Consider the following 24,296-nt stretch of genomic DNA (forward strand, 5'->3'; position numbering starts at 1 on the left):
ATGTCAAGTCTTTCTATCTTTTTCTTACAGTGATTCATTTCTAGCTGCTTATACATGGTTATGATAATGGTTTTTGGACTCCAAAATTTCTGAGCATTGTACGTTTTGCGATGTGGAGATAGTGTTTACATTGCCAACTAGAAATCGGACAATATTATTTCATAATAGTAATTCAAACAATATTGTACAATCTTTACACGCCATGCATTTCAATATATTTTTCCTCCACAGTCTTCTTACATTAATAATCTAAATGAACATTCTCAGCAGGTGATGATATTGTCAAGTTTAATATCAAGGAAATATAAACCCTTTTTTTCTCTGCCATTTACAGCAGAGGATTGCCTGCAGCTTCACGGTCGCTTTTCATAATCAATGAAACCAGTTCAAAAGTAAGTGTTGTTTGTCCACAAATTGAATGCTGTATAATTACACACCTGGGAATAAAAATTGTGTCTGTTTGTATTGTGTATTTCTGATCCTGAAGAAATTCATCATTTTTTCTCAGGACTGACCAAAGTTACTGCTTTCTGAGAAGGTATTTCTGTTTCTCCAAAGTGACAGTTTCAAACTCTGTTGTGACCTATTCCTGGGGTCTATTGAACAGCCAACAGGGTTTCATAAGTTCATAAGATATATGGGCGGGATTCTCTCATCCCATGGCAGTGTCCATGGCGTCGTAAACGCCGTTGTATTTTACGACGGCGTGAACGGGCCGCTCCCAGGACTAATTCTGGCCCCTACAGGGGGCCAGCATGACACTGGAGCAGTTCATGCCGCTCCAGCTGCTGATCCCGGCGTGAACTGTGCGCCTCAGGATCCACGCATGCGCAGTGGCGCCGGCGCCAACGGGCGCATGCGCAGTGGCCTCTTTCAATACGCCAGCCCAGACACAACATGGCGCAGGACTAAAGGGGCTGTCCCGTAGGAATGGAGGCCTCCAGCCAGAGAGGCCGGCCGCCGATCGGTGGGCCCCGATCGCGGGCCAGGCCATATCGGAGACCCCCCTGGGGATTGACCCCCCCTTCCCCCCACAGGCCGCCACCTGACCCTTCAACGCTGAGGTCCCGCCGGCTCAGAGCAGGTTAGAATGGTGCCGGCAGGACTCAGATTTTTTTTACGGCCGCTCGGCCCATCCGGGCTGGAGAATTCCGGGGGGGGGGGGGAGGCACCTGATTGATGTCGTGCTGACCATGCCGGTCCCAATGGCACCGATTCTCCACTCTGCGGCCTCCCGGCAATTCTCCGACCCGCCGCAGGTTTGGAGAATCACGCCCCTGATACAGGAGCAGAATTAGGCCATTTGGCCTATCGAGTGTGCTCTGCTATTCCATTATGGCTGATATGTTCCTCATCTGCTACCTACAATGTTACAGACCAAGAGGTGGATTGCAAAACCAGGCAGAACATCTCCTCTTGATAACACATGACCTAGGAGCGGGAGTAGGCAATTTAGCCTCCCGAGCCTAACACCCTCAATGTTATCATGGCTCATCCCATCCTGGCCTCAACTCCACTGTCCTGCCTGTTCTCCATAACCCTTCAACCCATCACCAATTCAAAATCTGTCTAACACCTCCTTAAACTTAAGTACTGTCCTTGCATGCACTGCACTCTGGGGTAGCGAATCCACAGATTCACAACCCTTTGTGAGAAGTAGTTTTCCCTCAAATCTGATGAGATTTGATTTATTGTCACATGTACCGAAGTACAGTGAAAAGTATTTTTCTGTGACTGAGGAAACGTACACAGTACGAAAAATGGTAGACAAAAAAAAATCAACATAGAAAACTGACAAATAGTACATGGACAAACAGTGATTGATTACAGTGCGGAACAAGGGCTAAACAAATCAAATAAATGAGCAAGAGCAGCACAGGGTGTCATGAATAGTGTTGTTACAGAGAACAGATCTGTCCGAGGTGGGGTCATTGAGGAGTCTGGTAGCTGTGGGGAAGAAGCTGTTCTTATGTCTGGATGTGTAGGTCTTCAGACTTCTGTACCTTCTGCCTGATGGAAGGGTCTGTAAGGCAATGTCTGCGTGGGAGGGGTCTCTGATAATGCTGTCTGCCTCCCTGAGGCAACGAGAGGTGTATACAGAATCAATGTGGGGGTGGCAAGCTTGTGTGATGCGTTGGGCTGAGTTCACCACACTCTGCAGTTTCTTGCAATCTTGGACCGAGCAGTTGGCATACCAGACTGTGATGCAGCGGGATAGGATGCTCTCTATTGCACATCTGTAGATGTTGTGAGAGTTCATGCAGACATGCTGAATTTCTTTAGCTTCAGGAGGAAGTAGAGACATTGTTGGGCTTTCTTGACTGTTGCATCAACGTGAGTGGACCAAGTCAGACTGTTGGTGATGGTGACCCCCAGGAACTTAAAGCTATCGACCATCTCCACTTCGGAGCCATTGATGCAGACAGGAGTGTGTATCATGCTATGCTTCCTGAAGTCGATGATCAGTTCCTTGTCTTTCCGACAATTAGAGAGCAGTTTTTTTGGTACACCATGCAACCAAATGATTTATCTGCCTCCTGTAGTCTGATTCGGCGTTGTTTGAGATATGGCCTACCATAGTCATATAATCCACAAAATTATGCATTGAGTTGGAGTTAAATCTAGCCACACAGTCATGTATCGAAAGCGAGTACAATAGAGGACTGAGGAAACATCCTTGCAGGGTGTTGAGGATTATTGTGGAGAAGGTGCTGTTGCCTATCCTGACAGATTGCGGTTGTTGGTGAGGGAGTCAAGGATCCAGCTGCACAGGGAGGGGTAAAGTCCAAGAGTGCAGAGTTTGGTTATAAGTCCTGTCGGGATAATGGTGTTGAAGGGGGAGCTGTAGTCGATGAACAGCAGGTGTACTTGTTGAGGTGTTCGAGTGTTGATTGTAGAGCCAGGGAGATAACATGTGCTGTGGACCGGTTGCGGTGATAGGCGAACTGCAGTGGATCGAGATCGTCTGGGAGGCTGGCAGTGATCCATCTTATGACTAGCCGCTCGATGCATTTCATGATAACAGAAGTCAGGACCACCGGTCGGTAGTCATTGAGGCAGGCTACCTTGTTCCTCTTTAGTACTGGTATTATGGCGGTGTTCTTGAAGGAGGTGCGGACCTCAGAGCGGAGGAGTGAGGTGTTGAAGATGTCTGAGAATACACTTGCCAGCTGGTCTGCGCAGGATCTGAGTTCTCACTCAGGGACTCCGTCAGGGCCCGTCGCTTTCCGTGGATTCACTTTCAAGAAGGCAGCTCTTACCTCTAAGGCTGTAATAATGGGTATGGGTCTGTCCAGGGCTGTTGGGGCGGGTGACACTGATGCATTGGCTGACTGCTCAAAGCGGGCATAGATCTTGTTCAGATCATTGGGTAGGGATGCTCCAGCCCCAGATATTCCACCTGGCCTTGCTTTACAGCCTGTGATCTTGTGTAGGTCCAGCCATTGTCATTGTGGGTTAGTGTCATTGGCCTGGGACTCTAGTTTGATGTGGTATTGTCTTTTTGCATCCCTAATGGCTTTCCATACGTCGTACCTGGCTTTCTTATGTAGGTCAGGGTCATCAGACTTGAACGCCTCCGTCCGGAACTTCAGCAGGGAGTGAACCCTTTGGTTGAGCCAGGGTTTCCGATTGGGGAATACCCATATTGTCTTCTTTGGTACACAGTCCTCGACACACTTACTGACGAAGTCTGTGACGGTGGTTGCGTACTCCTCCTTGAATATGAAGCAGTCTCCAAGCAGGAATCCTCAGATTCCTCGGACCAGCTCTGCATGGTTTTCTTGACTGGCTCAGCACGCTTGAGTTGCTGTTTGTAAGCCCAAAGTAGGAATACTGACTTGCGGTCGGATTTGCCAAAGTGTGGTTGGGGAATAGAGTGGTAGGCACGTTTGATGAAGATATCTGCAAATACACTCACCAGCTGGTCTGCGCAGGGTCCGAGTGCTCGCTCAGGGACTCCATCAGGGTCCGTCCCTGCACTCGTGTAGCAGTGGTCCAGGGTGTTTGCACCTCTGGTGGGGCAGGAGATATGTTGATGGAGTTTGGGTAGGACCTTCCTGAGGTTGGCCTGGTTGAAGTCTCCAGCCATGATTGTCAAGGCTTCGGGGTGATTTGTTTCTTGGTTGTTGATGGTGGAATGTAGTTCATCCAAGTGCTTTCTTCACTTCCGCCTGGGGTGGAATGTCAACTGCTGTGATGAGTACAGAGGTGAATTCACGTGGGAGGTATCTGTTTTAAATTTGCACCTCTTTTTCTAAGATTATGACCTCTCATTTTAGAATGCTCCACAAGCATCAGCACATTTACTTTATCCATACCTTTTAACATCCTGTGTACCTCAACTTGATCTCCCCTCATTCTTCTAAACTCTAGAGAGTATAGGCCTAAACTGTTCAATCGCCCCTTATTCGACAAACCCCTCATCTCTGGAATCAATCTAATGACCCTCCTCTGAACTGCCTCCAATGCCACTATATCTTTCCTCAAATAAGGGGACCAAAACTGTGCACAATATTCCAGGTGTGGTCTTACCAATGCCTTGTATAGTTGCAACAACACTTCTTACCTTTACACTCTATTCCTTTTGCAATTTCTATTTCCAATCTACAACAAAATGAAATTAAGGAATCACATCTTCTGTTCCCCACCACTTTTGCAAGCAATATGCTATCAAGGCTTTCAATTTGTTATTTGTTTGTACTTCCTGAGGATCGATCTCATGTGACAAATGCTACAGTGCACAGAGAAACACCATCAATTCAGGAAAGCTCACGACAACTTTGCCGCTTACGTGTGCAGAGCTCCTGTTTAGTGTTTTGTGAAGCAAGGTACAGCTGCCAGTTTGCTATGTTTGAGCTGGAATTTTACGCAAAGGGACAAAATTGTTGAGATGTGGATTTAATTCCTGCTAACCATATGTATCCACGCCACCCTTAGGCGAAGCAGCAAAAGATTGGGGACTGCATCCCCAAATTAATTCTGCAGCTAGTATATTGAGCGATCCGAAGTGTCTGAGTGATAGTATTTCTCCTTTAATCATGTCATTTATCTTCTTAAATGATCCAACTAGTTTAAGATGTTCAATTGTGCAGCCCATATTATGCTTAGCATCCAAAAAAACAAGTCAGAAATGCTTGCTCACAAATATTGCTGGAGAACAAGTACTTGCTGACGATATAACAACATTTTGAACAGCAAGAAATAAATTACCAGCCAGGTCAAGCCTGTCATGATTTTTTAATAGGTCTCATTTTGAATAGCTACTGCAACAGGGCATTGTTTCACTTCTGAACTCACAACAAACTTCATTTAAAATAGTATTTATTTTTAACATAAATTCTCGTGGATTTTTTATGTCGTTATTTTTAGACACTATTTTCAAAATAATAACAATTAAAGGCCTCTTGTTAAAATTACTTGTTTCTTTAAAACTCTATAATACCGTCACTGAGAGATGTACACATTTCAGCACATTAAAACTCCCTGATGCAGAGACACTCATCTTACTGCCATGGGAGTTTTGCTCATATTAGCAGAGGTGGGTTTGAAGTTAAGTTGTAGGGTCAAAAAAATACATACGTATTGTGGAGGTGGCTGTACAGTTTTGTGGTATGATTGCCACAAGAAACAAACTTGCTGGTAAAGATAAGCTCACCGTGGAGGGGAAGGTGTCGGATATTTGTAAGGAATTGATGGTGTGGGAGGGAGCCCTGGTGGGGGACATTAAGCGCAAATGGGAGGAGGAGTGGCGAGCGGAGTTGGGGGCCAAGACGTGGGCAGAGGCCTTGTGGAGGGTGAAAACATCCACATCATGTGCGAGGTTAAGCCTCATCCAGTTCAAAGTAGTGCATAGGGCACATATGACGGTGGTGACGATCAGTAGGTTCTTTGCGGGAGTAGAGGATAGGTGTGGGTGGTCTGTGGGGGGGCCCACGAGTCACGTCCACACGTTCTGGGTGTGTCTGAGACTGAGTGGGTTCTGGCCGAGGAGTTCTCGGACGTGATATCCGAGGTGCGGTGGTTGTTCATTGAGTTGTTTTGTTCTTCTGATTCTTTGTATGTATATGTGAAAACGTCTCGAATAAAATATTTTCTGAAAAAAAAGGTAAGCTCACCCTGAGAATCACACACGGAGGAACAAAAGTAAATAATTTATCCCACCAGCCTCTGCTGCTGCTCAGGGAGATCCATTGGCCACACTAAATTGCCCCTTAATTGGAAAAAAATAATTGGGTTCTCTACATTTATTTTTTTTTAAAGGACAAAGAGAAACAGATCTTTACTGGAATGGGCAGCTAAAAATAGATATTGAAAAATAGGATAAAGTTTGCAGGGTTTTGATACTGTCTATCTGGAGTTCCCTCAGTGTAGACAGATCACTAGATCCCATAGAGGCCTGGAGACTATCGCCAACAGAGCTATGGCATGGGGGAGAATATGGCTGGATACAATCCTCTTTCCATCCACTACTTGGGTTTCCCAAAGACAGACAAGGTCCAGTGAGATCCTGGCTGGATACTGTCAATCTCAGGCAAGGCAACAAGAATGCGAGCTGGGCAGCGTCTCACTTTCTCAGTTCACTTATCACTCACTGAATTCAAAAAACAAGTTCAAAACTTAAAGCTTATCCCTGTTATGTGATTTCCAGTAAATCACCATTGCCTTTTAACCAGTTTTTTTCCTCTCAATTAAAATAATTGCAGTGCAAACAAGGACACAGTTCTTCCCCTTTCAGGCACCATGTTGGTCACCTTGTGGAGGGTGAACGCATCCTCATCATGTGCGAGGTTAAGCCTCATCCAGTTCAAAGTAGTGCATAGGGCTCATATGACAGTGGTGACAATCAGTAGGTTCTTTGCAGGAGTAGAGGATAGGTGTGGGTGGTCTGTGGGGGGCCCCGTGAATCACGTCCGCATATTTTGGGCGTGTCCGAGACTGAGTGGGTTCTGGCGAGGAGTTCTCGGACGTGATATCCAAGGTGCTGGATAATAATTGGAGGTGGTTCCGAGTCCAGAGGTGGTGATATTTGGTCAGAAGACCCAGGAGTCTTTCTTGGAAAGGGCATTCTTGTTCCCAATCCAAAAGTGAGTTTATGACCTTTTATGTAAGAAAAATCCATGTGTCCAAATAATACAATGAGCTCCCAAATTTTCAATGAAAATTACAGTTTGTGATGGATTTCTCAACATGTCTCCACCCTTGGGAAAAGAAACATAATTTCCAAATGTGTTTTATTACAAAGTGTACAGGAAAGACACACACAATATGTAAACAAAATTCCAACTCACTCAGCCATTCACTCCTTGTAGAGAGTCTAACGTTTTCTCTCCCGAAAAATCTCATGGTTTCCTGTTGTGTTTTCGGGACAGGGAATTCCATTCAAGCCTGTACTTTTGCTGTTCTTGGCAACACTTGTCCCTTCCCACAATATGCCTACATAAGTTACTCACACTTTTGCAAACTCACTCCTGACAATGTTTATTATTAAATCTGCCAACTATAATAGTTTAAATAGGGTTTCCAATTGCTTAACGTGATCTTTCCACATGTGGCAGTAAATCAATACATCATCCAAATAAACTGCACAATTATGAACTAGATCCAACTTTATTCATTAGACTTTGGAAAGTGGCTGGAGCATTTTTTAGCCAAATAGCAGCACTTAGCATTGATATAGCCCATTCAGTGTGACAAAAGCCAATATCCCCTTAGCTCACGACATTAACGCTACTTGCCAGTATCCTTTCACTAAATCTATCTTGTTAAAGAATGTGACACTACCACCACTATCAATACAATCTTCTAAATGAGGAACTGGATAGGAATCCATTTTCGTCACTGCAGTAACTCTTTTGTAATTATGCAGAATCTGGTTGATCCATCAGGTTTAGGCACTAACATGACTGGAAAATTCCAACTGTTTCGACTAGGTTGAATTCGCTGATTTTCTAACAGATACTGAATTTCTGCCAACTGGAATTTCATAGAATTTACAGTGCAGAAGGAGGCCATTCGGCCCATCGGGTCTGCACCGGCTCTTGGAAAGAGCACCCTACCCAAGGTCAACGCCTCCACCCTATCCCCATAACCCAGTAACCCCACCCAACACTAGGGCAATTTTGGACACTATGGGCAATTTATCATGGCCAATCCACCTAAGCTGCACATCTTTGGACCGTGGGAGGAAACCGGAGCACCCGGAGGAAACCCACGCACACACGGGGAGGATGTGCAGACTCCGCACAGACAGTGACCCAAGCCGGAATCGAACCTCGGACCCTGGAACTGTGAAGCAATTGTGCTATCCACAATGCTACCGTGCTGCCCAAATTCTTCCCTAACCACACTGTGGGTGTACCTGTAGCCCAGGGATGTAATGGTTCAAGAAGGCAGCTCACTACCACCTTCTGAAGATTTATTATAAAACAAAACTTCTGTTTTAAAACACGTTGCAAGATCTGGTCAACACACAATTGTAATCCAGAAGTATAATTATCTAGCACTTTTCAAATTCCCCAGTAAACACAAGCACACACGCACACACACAAAGGACAAACAGATCAGGGCATTTGCAGAGATGGGCAGTTGAAAAATAGGTTTCTAATAAAGGGATAAATTTCACATGGTTGCGGTGCTGTCGATCTGGCGTTCCTTCACGTGCAGGCAGACGAGTCCCAGTAGAGGCTAGACATTCTCATCAGCAGAACTTTGGCATGGAGGAGAATATGGCTGGAACAATCCTTCTCATCCCAGCCTCTCGGTTTCCCAAAGACAGTCTGGTTCCCTGACATGAGGATTCCTAGCTGGACATTGTTAACCACTTTATCTCAGGCAACGCAAGGAGAATGCAAGCTGAGCAGCTTTTCATGTTCCCAATTCAGTCCCAACTGAATTCAAAAAGCAAGTTGAAAGCTTAAAGCTGATCCCTGTCAGATGGAGAATCACTGAGAGAGCACTGAGGTGGGGAACGGGGGGTGGGCGGCAGAGAGGGTAGGTGAGGTGAGGGATGGGGAACGGCTGTGGTGAGACACTGCATGGGAAGGGGGGGAGGGAGTGGGATGACGTGCATGGCCACGTCCTATGTGAAGCGAGTGAAGATGAGGACCTCTCTGGCCCACCGGGCATGCCGGACCCTCGCCGCTGATGTCTGTTCTCCATCTTCCAGCTGGTCCTGCAGGTCCTCCCCGGGCTCGAAAGTGAGGAGGTTGTTGAATGTGATCCTGTCTCCGGTGGAGGGAAAGGAGACGGAGTTGGTGGACGCACAGAAGGCATTTGATCGGGTAGAGTGGGGGTTTTATTCCAGTGCCTGCCGGTCAATTATCAAAGTCCTTCTTCAGGGGGGTGGACGAGTTGATCTCCTCGTTCATCTGAGGGGGAGGAAAGGTGGCCAGGATTCGGAGGGTGGTTCCGCAGAGAGACCGACAAGCGTGAGGGGGAGGCCCGGTGAGTTAAGATGGAGGTGGACTCGTGCAGGGGGTCAAGGTTGCGGGCGCTGGAACGGCGCCGCTTCCAATGGCTCCAGGAAAGTGCTCGTGAGTCGGTGGTGGGGGCAACATTGAAGATTTGGAGGCAGTTTAGGCAGTTTAGTTAAAAAAGAAAGGTTTCCCCGACCTTCCCGATAGCGCGGCCTCTTCATTGCTGGAGGCGGTGCTGTCAGCGGGAGGGTAGGAGAGGGGGTTTGTTTTGGCAACCTACGGGAGGAACCTGGAGGATATAGGTTGTCTATGGATGGGATTAAGGCAAAGTGGGAGGACAAGCTGGGGTGGCATTGGAAAAGGGAATGTGTGTGCGATGCTGCGGAGGGTGAATGCCTCGACCTTGTGCGCAAGATTGGGGCTGATACAGCTGAAAGCCGTACACAGGGCACACTTCACAAAATCAAGGATGGGCCGACTGTTTGAGGGGGTGGAGAATGTCTGTGAGCGATGTGGGAGGGGCCCCGTGAACCGCATTAATATGTTTTGGTCTTGCCCAAGTCTGGAAAGGTTTTGGAGGACGATATTTAGTACAATCTCGGGGGTCTTGCATGTGGACGTGGAGCCCGGTCCCCTCGAAGCCATATTCGGGGTGTCGGACTGGCTCGAGTTGCAGGCAGAGGCAGGGGCAGATGTTTGAGCTTTTGCCTTGCTGTTGGGGTGGAGCTCACTCTCTCCACCCTGTGCCTCGACGTGGCGGGGTGGCCTGCTGGAGTGTTTGACGCTGCAGAAGGTGAGGTTTGAGCTGAGGGAGGGGGGGGGGGGGGGGTGGAGCAAAAGAGGGAATCTACAATTGTTGGGGTTTGTTCATTGTGGATTTTCGGGTGTTGCTTAGCATTGACTGTTCAGGGGGTATCGGGGGGAGGGGCGTGGTGGTTTCTTGGATTTGGGTGGGGTTGTTTTTTTATATAGTTGGGGTTGTTCTTGGGTTTTTTTGTGTGGTGAAATTATGAAAATTTGTTGAATAAAAATAAAGTTTTTAAAAAGATATGGAATCGTTCTTGTTAATGGCTGCGTTGTGCTCAAGTGAGAGCACGACAAGGCTGGTAGATATCGTTCTTAGTCATTTGTTCAGGCCCTGGCGAGTTTCTCTCCCTCTGGAAGACTTTGCCCTCTAGAAGGGTGGGATTCTCCATCCCACCAGACCCGTTTTCTGGGGCGGTGCATCCCCACCGGCAGTGGGATCCTCCGTCCCGGCAGCCAGCCAATGAGGTTTCCAATTGTGTCCACCCCCACACCGTCGGGAAATCCGCAGGCGTGAATGCACTGCCGGAGAAGCAATGGATCCCGCCAATGGAGAATCCAGCCTGTGATCTCTGTATCTTTTTAGCTCTTATCAAATGGCTAAAATACTGACATTTTCTTTTTTGGACATCACTTTTTAGAGTTCAGTTTGCTTTTGCAATTTCAAGCCCCTCTCCACTTGTGGCCTGCCAGGCCACATTTCTGCCCCGACCCGCCGGCAGTATTCTCCGTTACACTGGTTACTCCGTTACCCTCCAAAAGAGCACACTACCACGCCCCATTCCCCCGCCCTATCCCCGTAACTGGGTTACACTTAATCAATACAAGCAGTATTTTCCAATCGAATATATAACAACAATAACCTCTTATTTTACCAAAGGTTTGTACAAAACATATATCGGAATATATAAATGTTTTAATACAGAAAAATATTAAACATCCACATTTCCTGCATTCTTTATTCTATTTTCTCACTCATGAATGTGTGTATTGAGGGCCTAGCAAAGGTCTTTATGGCACTAGTCATCATTTCTTTACAATTTAAGTGCATATTCACATCTCCACACTACTCCTGCTTAACAAATTTCCTAACTAGCCCTTCAATTTAATGAGATTTAATTTGAGTGAACAGTCTCTTGTGTGGAGCCTTAGCAAATGACTTCTGAAAGTCCATATAAATGACATCCACAGGCATTTCCCTGAATGACACTTCAGTTACTTCCTTAAAAATTTAATTAGGTCCATTAGACATTATCTACCTTCACAAATCCATGTATCTAATCAACTCAGTTCTTTCTAAATTGTCAGCCACTTAATTGTACATTCCAATGTACTAGTCCTTATTTAGCTAAATTCCTTTTTGGACACCTTCCATCATTCATTTGTACTGTTACCTGATTACAGTTTTGAAAAGATTTGCTGATATCAGTCTCTCTCTCATCCACTTGAAGTTAGCCTCCCTAAAATCTAAAATCTTTCATATTTGTGTTATGTTTCTCCTTTTACAATCCAGCACTGAATTCAATCAGATTAGTTTACCGTTTTGATCATCAGAATAGCTTCATGCCAACTCTCAGGTTTGCAGAGTCCTGGCTGCACAGAAAGGTGCCTTACAGTATTGGTTGATTCCCCCTTGTGGGACCTTGTGGCCTGGTTGAATGGAAAAGTATCCTCACAGCTTGTAACTGCGTTCCAAGGCAATGCATTCATATCTTTCTGATGGGGGAGGGGAGGCAGTAGTATGAATGTGCACATGGAGATATCTTGTTCTTACAGTCTTAAAGAGCTGCAGATTGCATGGTGCTTCCAGTGCTCCAGGCAGAGTCTGCACATTACCCGCTCTGACTGGCATATGTCCCGTAAGTGTTTCTCTCACGCTTGTTGTGTGAAAGGTTGTCCTTCACCATGGGGGAGGGGTAGATGCATCTTTTTTGTGGCGCGCTATGACAGCTGCACATGCTTACACGTTGCCAGGGGGTGTGCGGGGCAAGTGAAACTTTTGCATTTGAAATTTTGCATTGCTTATTTATTTTGTATATTACGAATGGTCAGGACAGTTGAATCTGTTCCATTCTTCCCCGCAGAATTCCCCAAATAGGAAAAAATAAAATTCTCTATACGGAGATCGGACAAAGGCTTCCACAAGCCGTGGAAGGAGCTCACCAGCTTGTTCCGAGACCTGTTTGTAACCAACAACCAATAAGAGGGGCCGGGGGGTGGGAGGGGGGGGGGGGGGGGGAGATCAGAACGGAAGAAAGGAAAGGTGGGGGGGGAGGCAGGAGGGCGGGGGGAGTAAAGGAGGGGCATGAGAAGGGGTAGACACCAACCAGAATGCACGGCGAGCAAGCAGAGGAACCAGAGGGGACCAAAGGCGAGGATATACATGGATACCACCACACCAAAGGTACGCTCAGGTGGCGGCAAACACAGTCCCTGGTAATTTCTACTACCAGGAGGTGATACCTGTAAAGTAAGTCCAACACGGAGGGGGTAGCCAACAACGGGAGACCCGAGCCAGGGCTCCCTTATCTGTATCTAAATAAATGCTACCCTTATATACATATCGCTGTATGTTCCTACAGTTGTGTCTTTTCGTTCTTCTTTATACCCATTTTGTAGATATCGCTATATTACGGTACAATGTCCCTTACAATGGGCGGCAGGGTAGCACAGTGGTCAGCACTGTTGCTTCACAGCGCCAGGGACCTGGGTTCGATTCCCGGCTTGGGTCACTGTTTCTGCAGTCTGCACGTTCTCCCTGTGCCTGCGTGGGTTTCCTCCGGGAGCTCCAGTTTCCTCCCACAAGTCCCAAAAGAGTGCTTGTTAGGTGAATTGGACATTCTGAATTCTCCCTCAGTATTTACAGATACAACTCGGTGCCTTTCACCTCCGTGCCTCTCCAGCAGACCAGGAGTGGGAATTACTGGCTGGAAGAGTGAATCCCACTGGCAGGCTGAAGTCGGCAGAACCACTTCAGACAGCAGCAGGAAGATTAAGATGGCGCTCAGAGGACTGAGATGAAAGCTGGGATAGGATGTGGACAGGAAAGGGAGAAGGGCAGAAAAGAATGAAGGGTGAGGGGGCAAGAAAGAATGCAAGAGTCAGGAATGGGAAGATGTGAGCAAGAGTCCAGGAGGGAGCGGGACTATAAACAGGGAGAAACTGAGAACAGTACTTAAGGTTAAGGGAGGATGGAGAGTGGCAGTATTAACTGAGGGGGAGCCATGAAAGAATGTGCCAGTATTAACTGGGAAAGTCAGGGAAAGTGACGGTGAACAGTATGCACTGCAGGAATGGGGTAGCTATACTAAAAAATTACATTTGAATTGTGTCTTCAAGGCAGCAAATGGTCCCAAAGTGCTTCATGGGAGCCTCATGAGCCAGAAATTGCGAGAAGATGTGTACTGGGTTGATTTGAGGGGGCAGGCTTGGGATAAATATCTCTTCTGGAAAGAGATGTGGTAGGTTTTGTGAATACATAGCCTGCCAAATATCATCCAACCCCAAGTCATTCCGTCATTCATGCGTCATTCTGGCTGCTAGCCCAGTGCTATTGTTTATCTGTCTAAATGGGGTGATGTTTATGTTTTCTCTTACAATTATTTTGCCTTCTATATATACAAGGTCAGCGAGAGAAACATTACTGTGGGGAAAGGCGGTGAGTTGATTTTCTGGTGTTCGGATCAACTTGACCAGTGAATGGCCTTTACTCAGACTCCAACAACAATCCTTGCATTGGAGGATCTCCTTCTCGACAGGATGCCGGGCACACACTTGCTATGTAGGGTGGTCACTTCTCTGCTCTTGAGTAACTGTTGCCAGCTTGCTGTGGGCTCTGGGAGGGGATTAAGTAGATCCACTGCAGCAATGGGGCACTGCCTGCTCCCTCCTGTCGTGGGTGTCTTCTTCCACATAATTTGTTGGCTGATCCCATTAAAATTCAGGAGAATAATGTTGAGTTCAGCTATGTGGGAGTTTGGATTAGTATTGTAGTGTGTGGTGTTGGGGGAAAGGAGATGGTATTTGGCAGGGGGAGTACGGCGAGGGGAGGCATTCATATGGTTTATTGTATCCTGCACTGTGGCTTCCCAGACTAGGTTTACATTCCTTCAGGCCGCAAAGCCTTTTCCCTTGAATGGCATCCCTGACTGAAAATTTGCTACTAAACTGTTGTGACCCCAGGCCATTATGCTGTCTATTTATAGGCATCTACTGTTATCTTCTCACAGGTATAACAATTTTTCAATGTACCTCCTCCTTGCACACCACATTCGGGGAAAGACTGAAAAACAAGGCAGACTACCATTGAGGACACCTCAGATGATACTTAATTTTCATTTGACTGTTGTGGGTGTGGGAGAGGGAGGGGTATCTCTCTGAGTTATTTCTGCCCCTGTATTATAGATGATGAGAGGACGTTAGGGTATGGGCCTCTAAGCATGTTGTTGCCATGCAGTTTGACTGGCTCAGGTTGCTGACATGGCTAGTTGGCATATGTGAATGATGGTTGTTCAATGGGCAGCTGTGCTGTTCTCTGTGCCTACAGCGGTGATTGATGCAGGAGGAGGAAAGTTTGTTTTTGAACTCTGTGTGTCTAAGGGGGACATGGATGCACACAGGCTGCATTTGGTGTCGTCAGCATCAGGATGGCAAATCTAGAAGATATGTACTGGGTTGAATTCCCGGCTTGGATCATTGTCTGTGCGGAGTCTGCACGTTCTCCCCGTGTGTGCGTGGGTTTCCTCCGAGTGCTCCGGTTTCCTCCCACAGTCCAAAGATATGCAGGTTAGGTGGATTGGCCATGATAAATTGCCCTTCGTGTCCAAAATGTTTAGGTGGGGTTACTGGGTTATGGGGACAGGGTGGAGGCATGGGCTTAGGTGGGCAGCTCTTTCCAGGGGCCGGTGCAGATTCGATGGGCTGAATGGCATCCTCCTGGACAGTAAATTCTCTGATTCTATGATTCCCAGTGATTCGCCACACAGCTTTCCCCCCAACCTTAGTCAGGTCACCTGGGGACTTGGAGAACAAAGGCTCTCGGATGGAGAAATAGGCTGAGTCAACTTGACTCACTCACACATAATCCCTGGTGAGTGGTTCAAAGGTCAGCACATGCAGACGCAAGAGGCCAGGTCTTAGATTTGTTTTCTCGGCGAGTAAAATTGGAAGAAGGTTAAGGAGGTAGAACAGAAATTGTTTACACTTTGGGCGCTTTTCCCGCTGAAAACTTGAGTTCTGGAGGTTTTTAAAAAGTCATCGACTCAAATCCATTTTCGGCACAAACATAGACTTCTAATGTGATACTAATACCACTAAGGTAATGGCACGAATCGACTTGGTGCATAAAAATTACCATTATTAACACATCAATAAATGTTGTTATCTTGAGTTTTAGTAACATACCTAAAATGTTTGCAATAGTGAATAGATTGTTCAGTTGGTATGAATTTGATCAATTACATATTTTTTAAAGTAAATCACTTCGACATTCCATGTAATTTCAGTGATAATGTTTCCCCACGTGACTGGAAAATTAGCTCTGAAGGACTATGCGCAAACTTTTACCTGAAATAAAGGCCGCTTTTGTTCATTAAATTTATGGTTTTGGTTTTTCCCCTGGCATCAAAGGTACCCACGGGGCCCGATCCTTTGAGAAGTAAATCTGTAAACATCCCCAGGTCATGTCACTAGAAACATTGCAACCAGCCGAGAAGATCTACATCATTGCCAAGCTGAGTGTGAAGCTAGGTTCCTGATGTGAAACGGTAGTACAATTGCCTCCGTGGCTTATTCAATAATTTCATGGTTAGAATTCTTGCCAAAGCACTCATTTAAAAAAAAATGCTCAGTCACATTTTTTTATTAAAAATGAACCACCACATACATTTGAGCCCTTGCAAATCTGTGCATAATAACCACTGCCCTTTAGTGTGGAAAATTGAGCGTGACTCTTTGAACAAGGAACCTTTGAATATCGACTTGCTCCTATCAGGCAACCAAACCATTCGTGCACAGTTTAAGCCAAAACATGCTTTTGGATTCATTTTATTAAATCATCAAAATAAAATATATCAACTTATTTTTTAAAAATCCTAATATAATCCACATCTTGCAAAAATTACTGGAACTATTCTGGGTAAAGGGGGGAAAGAACACATATGTAAAGTTTTTTAGTTAGCAACTGAATCTTTGAAACTTTTACTAAATCTAAGATTTTCTATAAATTAATTGGGACAGTTGCAGTTTCTAGTCCAATGTTAATTTCATTATTTCAGTGTCACCCAAGAGAGCAATTGTGAAGAATTTTCAAAAATTGGTGAAAGACAAAGCACAGCAGGTTATATATTGTATTCGTCATTATTTCCAGCACAGTAAAAAAAATTATTATAAGCACATTGTTTAAATATCGATCAACATTTTTCAGATTAATGTGTAGATAATCTGAAACACATAGCAGATTACATATATAGCTGAATAGAGTACATCAAGTTGAATGGCAATTAAATACAATTCACCATATATGAATATTAGAACTGAATAAGGTAATGTCCAATTTAATTATCAGAAAAATATTGAAGATGAATAAATAATGACCTCATGTTTCCAAATAAGCACTGCTGCCTCACGGCGCTGAAGACCCAGGTTCGATCCTGGCCCCAGGTCACTGTCTGTGTGGAGTTTGCACATTCTCCCTGTGTCTGCGTGGATTTCACCCCCACAAATCAAAGATGTGCAGGTTAGGTGGATTGGTCACACTAAATTGTCCCTTAATTGGAAAAAAATAATAGGGTATTCTAAATTTGTTTTAAAAAATGTTTCCAAATTAGACTATTATGGAACACATCAAATTTTGACTGAAAGAATACAATCAGAACTATCTCTAGAAAACAATATTTAAACATATACTCTTCGACAGTATAAATGAAAGTCTTATATATTTTGCATCATAAAGTATCAAAGGAAAAGAAAATGCAATCATTCCATGCTGTTTTTGCTGACATTGTGAAATTTGTCTCTGCCAAACAGCAGAAGCTGGGATTTACAAGCATCTGCCAATCAATAGAAACCTCACTTGGCCAACAGCCTCCACTGACGTTGGAGTGTGTCAACTTGGACCATTTCCCTCTAGAACATGGATGAGGAGTGGTCATAAAGCACCTGGCCGGTTTAAACATGCTTCAATGCAGCAGGTAAAAAGCAAAACCACGCTTCTGACTATGATTGTAATTAAGGAATTTTGTAAGTATTAATTCGGAATCAGGCTTTACTTCAATGTTTGCCTGGAAATGAAAATCCTGGACTAATTTAAAAAGAAGCTTATTTTAAAACTATCAGGGATAGTTGTTTCTTGATCATGTCTTCCATTGTATATCCAGGTTGGGGGGAGGGGGAGCAGGGGTTGTGGCTGTGGGGGCATGGGGCTAACTCTGACACATCCCTGTGACCACACTGAAAGGAATATGCAACATACAAATGGAAAATACAACTGATAGCTGAGGCTTGGCCAAGGTGTAATCTTGTTTTTTTTTCTCTCAGGGAGCTAACAGCTCAGCTGGAAAGCGGGATGCCTAACGTTAAGATTTAAACAAAATATATACTTCCAACTAACTTGTTTGCTAGCTGAGTCTAACGTGGTGACTTACATGCAAAGACTTAGTATCCATTGAATGGTGCAATGCAGAAATTTGCTTTTATTTGCTGATACTTCCACCTTTCATTTGGTGAACAGTATGAAAGGCAAACGTTGTCTTGCAAACTTAGTTCAATGTTAACGTAAAATTACCGTTGACAATTGTCCTCTGCAGTGATAGGACAGCTTCCTCTGAAGTGAACTCTCCATATATGTTGAACAGGAGGAGATGAGAAGGAGGTGATTAATAGAAGTGTGGAGACTCTCACAAAAAAAGGGAAAAAATTTACCTGCAACTCCGAGAGAATGGTTTGAGCACACTTGCAACAGCCTAAACATAGATTGATTGCCAGAATCCTCCTGGTCAGAATTGCCAGATTAGAAATAATGACTTGCGATGTTGATATGGCATTTTTCAGACTATTAAAATTCTCAAAGTGCTTTCCGGCAATGAAATTACTTTTGAAGTGTAGTCACTGTTGTAATGTAAGAAATGCAGCTGCCAATTTGTACAGAGAAACCTCCTATAGACGGCAATGTAATAACAACCGTAAAAATCTGTTTTTCTGTGTGTGATTTCAGTTGCGGGATAACTATGGGCCAGGTTACCGATGATAACTCCCCTGCTCTTCTTAGAAATGGTAAGACGGATCTTTGACATCCAATCAAGCAAGCAGATGGAGCCTCGGTTTAATGTCTCGTACAAAAGAAGGCACCTCCAACAGTGCAGTACTCACTAAATAACGCACTGGAGCATCAATTTGGAGAAGTAGACTGCAAGGCCAAGACCAGGATGAACTTGGCTATTTCGCATAAAGTCCCTATAATGTAGCCAGTGGGCAGAAGAAACTTTAATAACAGTATAATGACAGAAATGCAGCAAATTAGCCACACGGGCTCCTTCTGGACGTTTACCACTGGTGAGTGGGGAAACAGTGAGGAGTGGAAAAGGAGAGAAAGGCATGCAAAAAATTCAGATAAAATATTGTGGAGGAGATCGATGTGAACATATGTGGTGACTCTTTATTTATAAATAATTGGATAACAATAATTATGAATAATAAATAGCCATGGAAAAGAACTTAAAACAAAATAATAGTTTTGGGGACAGAGGCAGCTTCATTCCATGTCTAACCATGATGTATAGTCCTTCAGAAATTGAAAAGTGTTCCATTTCACAGCTGGGCTTCTCATACCCTGGTAGTACCACAGTGTAAATCTTCAACACATAGCTGCTCAATACAAAGCACTATCAGAAAGACCCCAAATAATCCTACTCTGCCTCAATTAGTGCCTCCATGCACACACAGGGGTACACTCCAAACTGATTATTTATTAAGCATTTGGAGAAGGTAACTGGTGACCCCTGCTTTCTCAAAACATTCCAAAGGACCATGCAGAACATTTATAAAGTAGTTGGGTATTCCGACAGTATAGTTCAACATCTTAAACTTACTTGCCACCTCCCACACCAAAGTTAGGCAGCAAACCACAGTTTTACTCATATCCCTTCTTCACAGAGGACACACCATCTACCCCTCCCAGATGTTATTATCTGCATCCAGCACCTAACGGAGGTACATTCCCTCCTGCCTCCAGGAATGATACACCATCCTGGACTTCAACATCATTCTGAAGTTATACACTACTTTGTGTTAGATACTACCGCAGAGTTACACTCCACATTAAATGGTTATGGTGTGAATTGGTCTTCTGGAGGGGCAAGGGTTGCCAACTCTATTGGGACAAATTCCTGGGGTGAGGGGGGAGGGGGGGGGGGGTCATCACATAACCTCTTCCCTCCAATCCCTGGGACCCCACACCCCTACCATTCATTGCCCAGTACATCCAGGCTTGTGGCGCATTAGCGTCACAGATCAAAGAAAGTGAAAAATCACTTTGTTATGGACTGGATCATGTTTGGCTCTGAGACATACAAACTTTAAATCCCCCATCGCCAATATTTTTATAACTAAGAATTGAAAGTGTTCATCATGACTGAAGCTGTGCCCCAGAGATCGATCTACAATTCCTGGAGAATCCAGGGCAATCCTGAAGCTGTTGGTGTTTGGGGAGCATGGTCGTGGGAGGACATCATAATCCTGAATTTTCAGCCAGATTGGGTTGTGATCCCAGTTACTTTACCAGCAAAGGATACCCTTGCACTGCCTGAGGGAAAAACAATTGAAACCAAAAGTGAATTAATTTGACAACATAGTGCAGAAATGTAGGGACTGTGTATAACAAGCTGCATTATAATGCCCTCTCAAAATAATTTGAGGCCTTAGCCTTCCGGAAGGCACATCTCATTTAAGGAGTCTATACATTATATAAAAGTTACATTTTCTTCAGCTATTAGGGAGTTGTCAAACAAACATATTTTAATTTCAAATCAAAAGACAAAGTAAAGTTATAATTTAAATAGTAACATTGTTTACACTCACTGCCGAACACCCTCCAGGTGTTGGAAGTGCAATGGCAAACAACACAAGCTCCTTCTTCAGGGCCACCTGAGCGTGGAAAAGGCTGCACAAGGAGGGCAAAAGACCTGAGTGACCATCCCAATGGCCTGGGCCTGGCAGAGAGCCACTCACCAGGAGATCTCTTGCTTCTCCGCAACGCCCCCCCCCCCCCCCCTCCCCCACACACACAAAGGCTGGCTTATGCGGAGCCAGTACTTGAGTCCCTCAAATAGGGCTGTAACCTCTGGCACTTTGTGTAAATAAAATACTGACTCATCCTACGGCCAGGGAGCCCATGAAATGATGGTTGTCTCTCACTTGGAGGCAAACTCTCGGACCGATAGTGCGCAAGGAGGCCATCGAGTCTGCACCGGCCCTTGGAAAGAGTACCCCACGTAGGCCAACACCCCCGCCCTATCACCATAACCCCACCTAACTTTTGGACAGGAAGGGACAATTTAGCATGGCCAATCCACCAGGGATATAAACAGGGATTTCCTCCACTTGGAGCCTCGGTATGTCAAGTATCAGCTAATACATACGGGAATGTAATGCATTTTGTTATTAAGGAAATGGTGAACGTCATAATCGATTAATTTATGTTCTAAATTTCGAGTCGGTTCCTTTGACATCCCCTGTCCACACTTCTTTGTTGTTGTTGAACGATTTTCAATTGATTTATTTTCTCGGCGCCAGTGGTAACAGCGAGCTGCCCTGAATCTGCTCCTGGGGGAGGTGATATAAGGTGGGAGATGAATTTTATCCCATTGTCTCAACAGAGAGGGTTTCCATTGGTAACCTTGAAAAATGAAGTTGCCGTGACACTTGCGTGAAAATGGGCTGACTCTAAAACATTTCCTCGTTTAAAAAGATGTTTAAAAAAATTAATAAGTATTGAAACTTTTGTAGTTTCCAGCGTGTGACTCGAACTGATACCCGCGTCTGACTGAAGCTTAGCCTCGAGGTTGTGGTTCTATTTGTAAATTTAGTCCCTGGCTGCCCATGTGTCCTTGGCCAACCCCTTTCTCTGTCCTATCTAATCGCTCACATTACTGCTGAAATCATTATAAGGCTATTCAAATCGCTGGAAAGAAGCTGACAGCGCGGATTTCTCCAAATAGCAAAACCTCTAAAGGGTTTATTTCCTCCGTCTCTGACATTTTGCTGACCCTGAAACGCCCTCACAGCAACATCCACTGGTCCAGGAATAGGGAGTAAACAATCAGGCGTCACGCTATTTCCTCGGTCCAATATGCAGAGAGCCATGTCACCGTTACCTCCAGTTTTTTAGTTAAGGGCAAGCAGCGTTCAGGCCTTGGAACATGCTGCAAACCAAAGCTTCCCTATTTACTCTCAAACTCTGAACGACGCTCATTGAGAAGGACTGCCGGTTTCGACTGATAAAATGAACGAGATGCTATCCTGCTCGCAGAAGGTTGTAAAACTATAACCTCTGGGAAAGAGAATCTGAAGGAGACATTGTGAAGTCAGTTATCTACAAGAGGGAAAATCAATCTGGACTCGACTTTGATTTTTGTTTTGGTACTTTTTCAGATCCATTTCGGAAAGCTATTATTATAAAAGATAATGGGTATTGTGCTACACACTATTTCAAAATGTGGCTGCATTCCAACGCTGTGACATAAAGCAGTGGAATCCACCGTTTGATCTCCTGCCTGACACCTTGAGAAACATGCAAAGACACTGGGAAATGTTCAAAACATGTCTGTTAATAGTTGCAAGCATTGAATACTGCCGCTTCCGTTTCTGCTGTTAAATACTGGCAAAATCACCGGAGCAGTGCCAATTTAAAAGGGGCCGTTCATTAATGCTGTTCTGCAATGCTTTCAGAGCTGCATTGTTGCAGGAAAGGGTCATTGCTTCTGATTGCATGAACATTTATGTCTGCCCATCATCGGAGTGTATGTAATCAGGAAGCCTGATTTGTGTTGAAACGTTCTCATTTTCAGATGTTGGCGGTCCTATTGTTTAGTTCCAGATTTTTTATGTTTTTAAAATGTACTGCATCTGCCCTTTCTCCGTACAAATCACTTATGGAAGATGTTGGTCAGCTGTATCCCCAATTGCGCATGGTTGGGTATAAAGTGTGACAACTAGTTTAGTCTTCAAATACAGGGTCACACTGAATCATCCAGCTGATAACTAACTGGTCGTTTGCCAATTTGATCCCTTGGATGAAAATGGACTGGATTTTAAAAAAAATGCCCAATCCTTATTTCAAAGGTTTAATTCAACGGAGAATAATGTACAACTGTCCCTTCCCAATTCCGTCTGCCTGCAAACAGCGATCCAGTTGGACCAATGATTTTAACTCCAGTGCTCCTTGTGCTGAATAAATAATTTGATGCCGATATTTAATCTAAGCCAAGGTGTTTGTTGTTTCCCACCAATAACATTTCGTTTCGCAGTACTTTTTTTTCTTTTTACAGATTGGTAATGTTCTAGCTTGCTTGCATGTTCGTTACAAAATATTCGATAAATGAACTTTATATTGGATACACAAAGCGTACCGCCACTCAACAGGATTGTGCAGTGTAGAGCTTCTCTCTCTTTCTGGTACAGTTTGTAAGGAAAATAGCACAGCCCCTGAGTTCCTATTTGTTTTTAATTTACAGGTTTTTCATTGTCTCTATTTAGAGATTTACAAACTGCTCATTCGTATAAAGTATTGGAGATAACATCGGCATAGTGGTAAGCCAGAAGAAATTGCCTGGTGACACTCCTGAGTAAGATTTACATTCTGTGGTGAATGCATGGGCAATCTCCTCAATCTCCATGAGTATTGGTGTTTCAATGCTTTCTTTCAAGCTCCAAAGACAGAGATCAGTACTTGAGAGTTTTAAAAAAAAAACAATGTTGTAGGTGATAGTTCCAATAAAATAATCGGCCGTTTGTACAGGAAGGTAGCAATTTATTCAAAATATCTGTTAATTCAGTCTGTGTGATCTCTTGTATATAAAAGGTCACTTCGAAAGTGAACAAAATCATTTGTCGCATTAAGCAAGCGAACTCGTTCAATACTGAAAGCTGTTTATTACAATTAACATCAACCAATGAAAATGTACACATCACCCAAGAACAGTACTGACAATATTACATCCGACCCTTTTGATATTTAAAAGAATTTAGAGAAAAGTATTAGAATAGCATGCACAAGGTTTCTCAATTTAGCTTTACAACCTGAAACACCAAAATGTCGCCTGTGGGCTTGAAGGACTTGCGAATTTGGACTCCAAATACCTTACATCGATAATCCCTGTTAGAGGAATGCCGCTTATAATCATCATATGCAAGTCTCCACGTTACAAATGGATATCAAATTAATTATACACTTAGAATTGTAGAATACAGACAAAGCCTTGCGTTTGATGTCCGGAAAAAAACTCTTTAATTTAATTGGTCAGCTTGGCTGTGCGATGGAAATCAGATTGACCTGTCCTAACCACATCCTAATTCCTTCAGATTCAGTCCAGCGCATACTTTATGTTTCTCTACATGCCCACTGACAGCTTAAACGTAAAAGAAATACAACACGTTGCGTCCTACATTAGCTTAAACATTCAAGCAAATGACATTTTGGAGGCTTATTGTAATTATGTATCTGAGTAAAGTTTTAGGATATTTAATTGTGTGTTAATATAGTCTTTGTCTTCACTGCTGTTGAATTCCGATCAACCTTCCCCCTTCTTAAAATACCTAGGGAATTTTCAAACGTCGGGAAGTTTGGCTGTAATGCCCCAAGATTTGTTCTCCCTGAAAGAAATCATAGTAACAGTTGATTAAACTACAGAGCAACCTGTCCTTTCGGGGTCTCTTTATTATGTCTTTTTAAACAAGGAAAATAATTCTAACGTTTCGTGAAAAACTATTTGGAAAGGTAAATTTTCATTGTTTAGATGTTGACTGTTTCTGGCTTTAGTCTTCCCTGAATTTATCGAGTTTCTGGCGGTTTATATTACCCCC

The 24,296-nt window shown here is 44.3% G+C and overlaps 1 protein-coding gene and 1 long non-coding RNA gene across 3 annotated transcripts in view; one reads left to right on the forward strand and one right to left on the reverse strand.

Annotated features, from left to right (window-relative positions):
- The first annotated feature begins 332 nt into the window (after positions 1–332).
- On the forward strand, positions 333–23,182 carry LOC119964823. Its single transcript, XR_005460374.1, has 4 exons — positions 333–392; positions 17,247–17,410; positions 18,433–18,770; positions 22,949–23,182. It is a non-coding gene; the product is annotated as an uncharacterized LOC119964823 (long non-coding RNA).
- Positions 23,183–23,351: 169 nt separating this feature from the next.
- The window catches only part of LOC119964821 (LIM/homeobox protein Lhx9), a 58,962-nt gene continuing 58,017 nt past the window's right edge, over positions 23,352–24,296 (reverse strand). For both annotated transcript variants that reach the window (XM_038794857.1, XM_038794854.1), the window contains exon 5: positions 23,352–24,086. In XM_038794857.1, the coding sequence (XP_038650785.1) occupies positions 24,030–24,086 (57 nt within the window). In that variant the 3' untranslated portion in view covers positions 23,352–24,029. The remainder of the gene's footprint in view (positions 24,087–24,296) is intronic.

The sequence above is a fragment of the Scyliorhinus canicula genome, chromosome 4 (genome assembly GCF_902713615.1).
Source record: "Scyliorhinus canicula chromosome 4, sScyCan1.1, whole genome shotgun sequence".
Classification (NCBI taxonomy): Eukaryota; Metazoa; Chordata; class Chondrichthyes; order Carcharhiniformes; family Scyliorhinidae; genus Scyliorhinus; species Scyliorhinus canicula.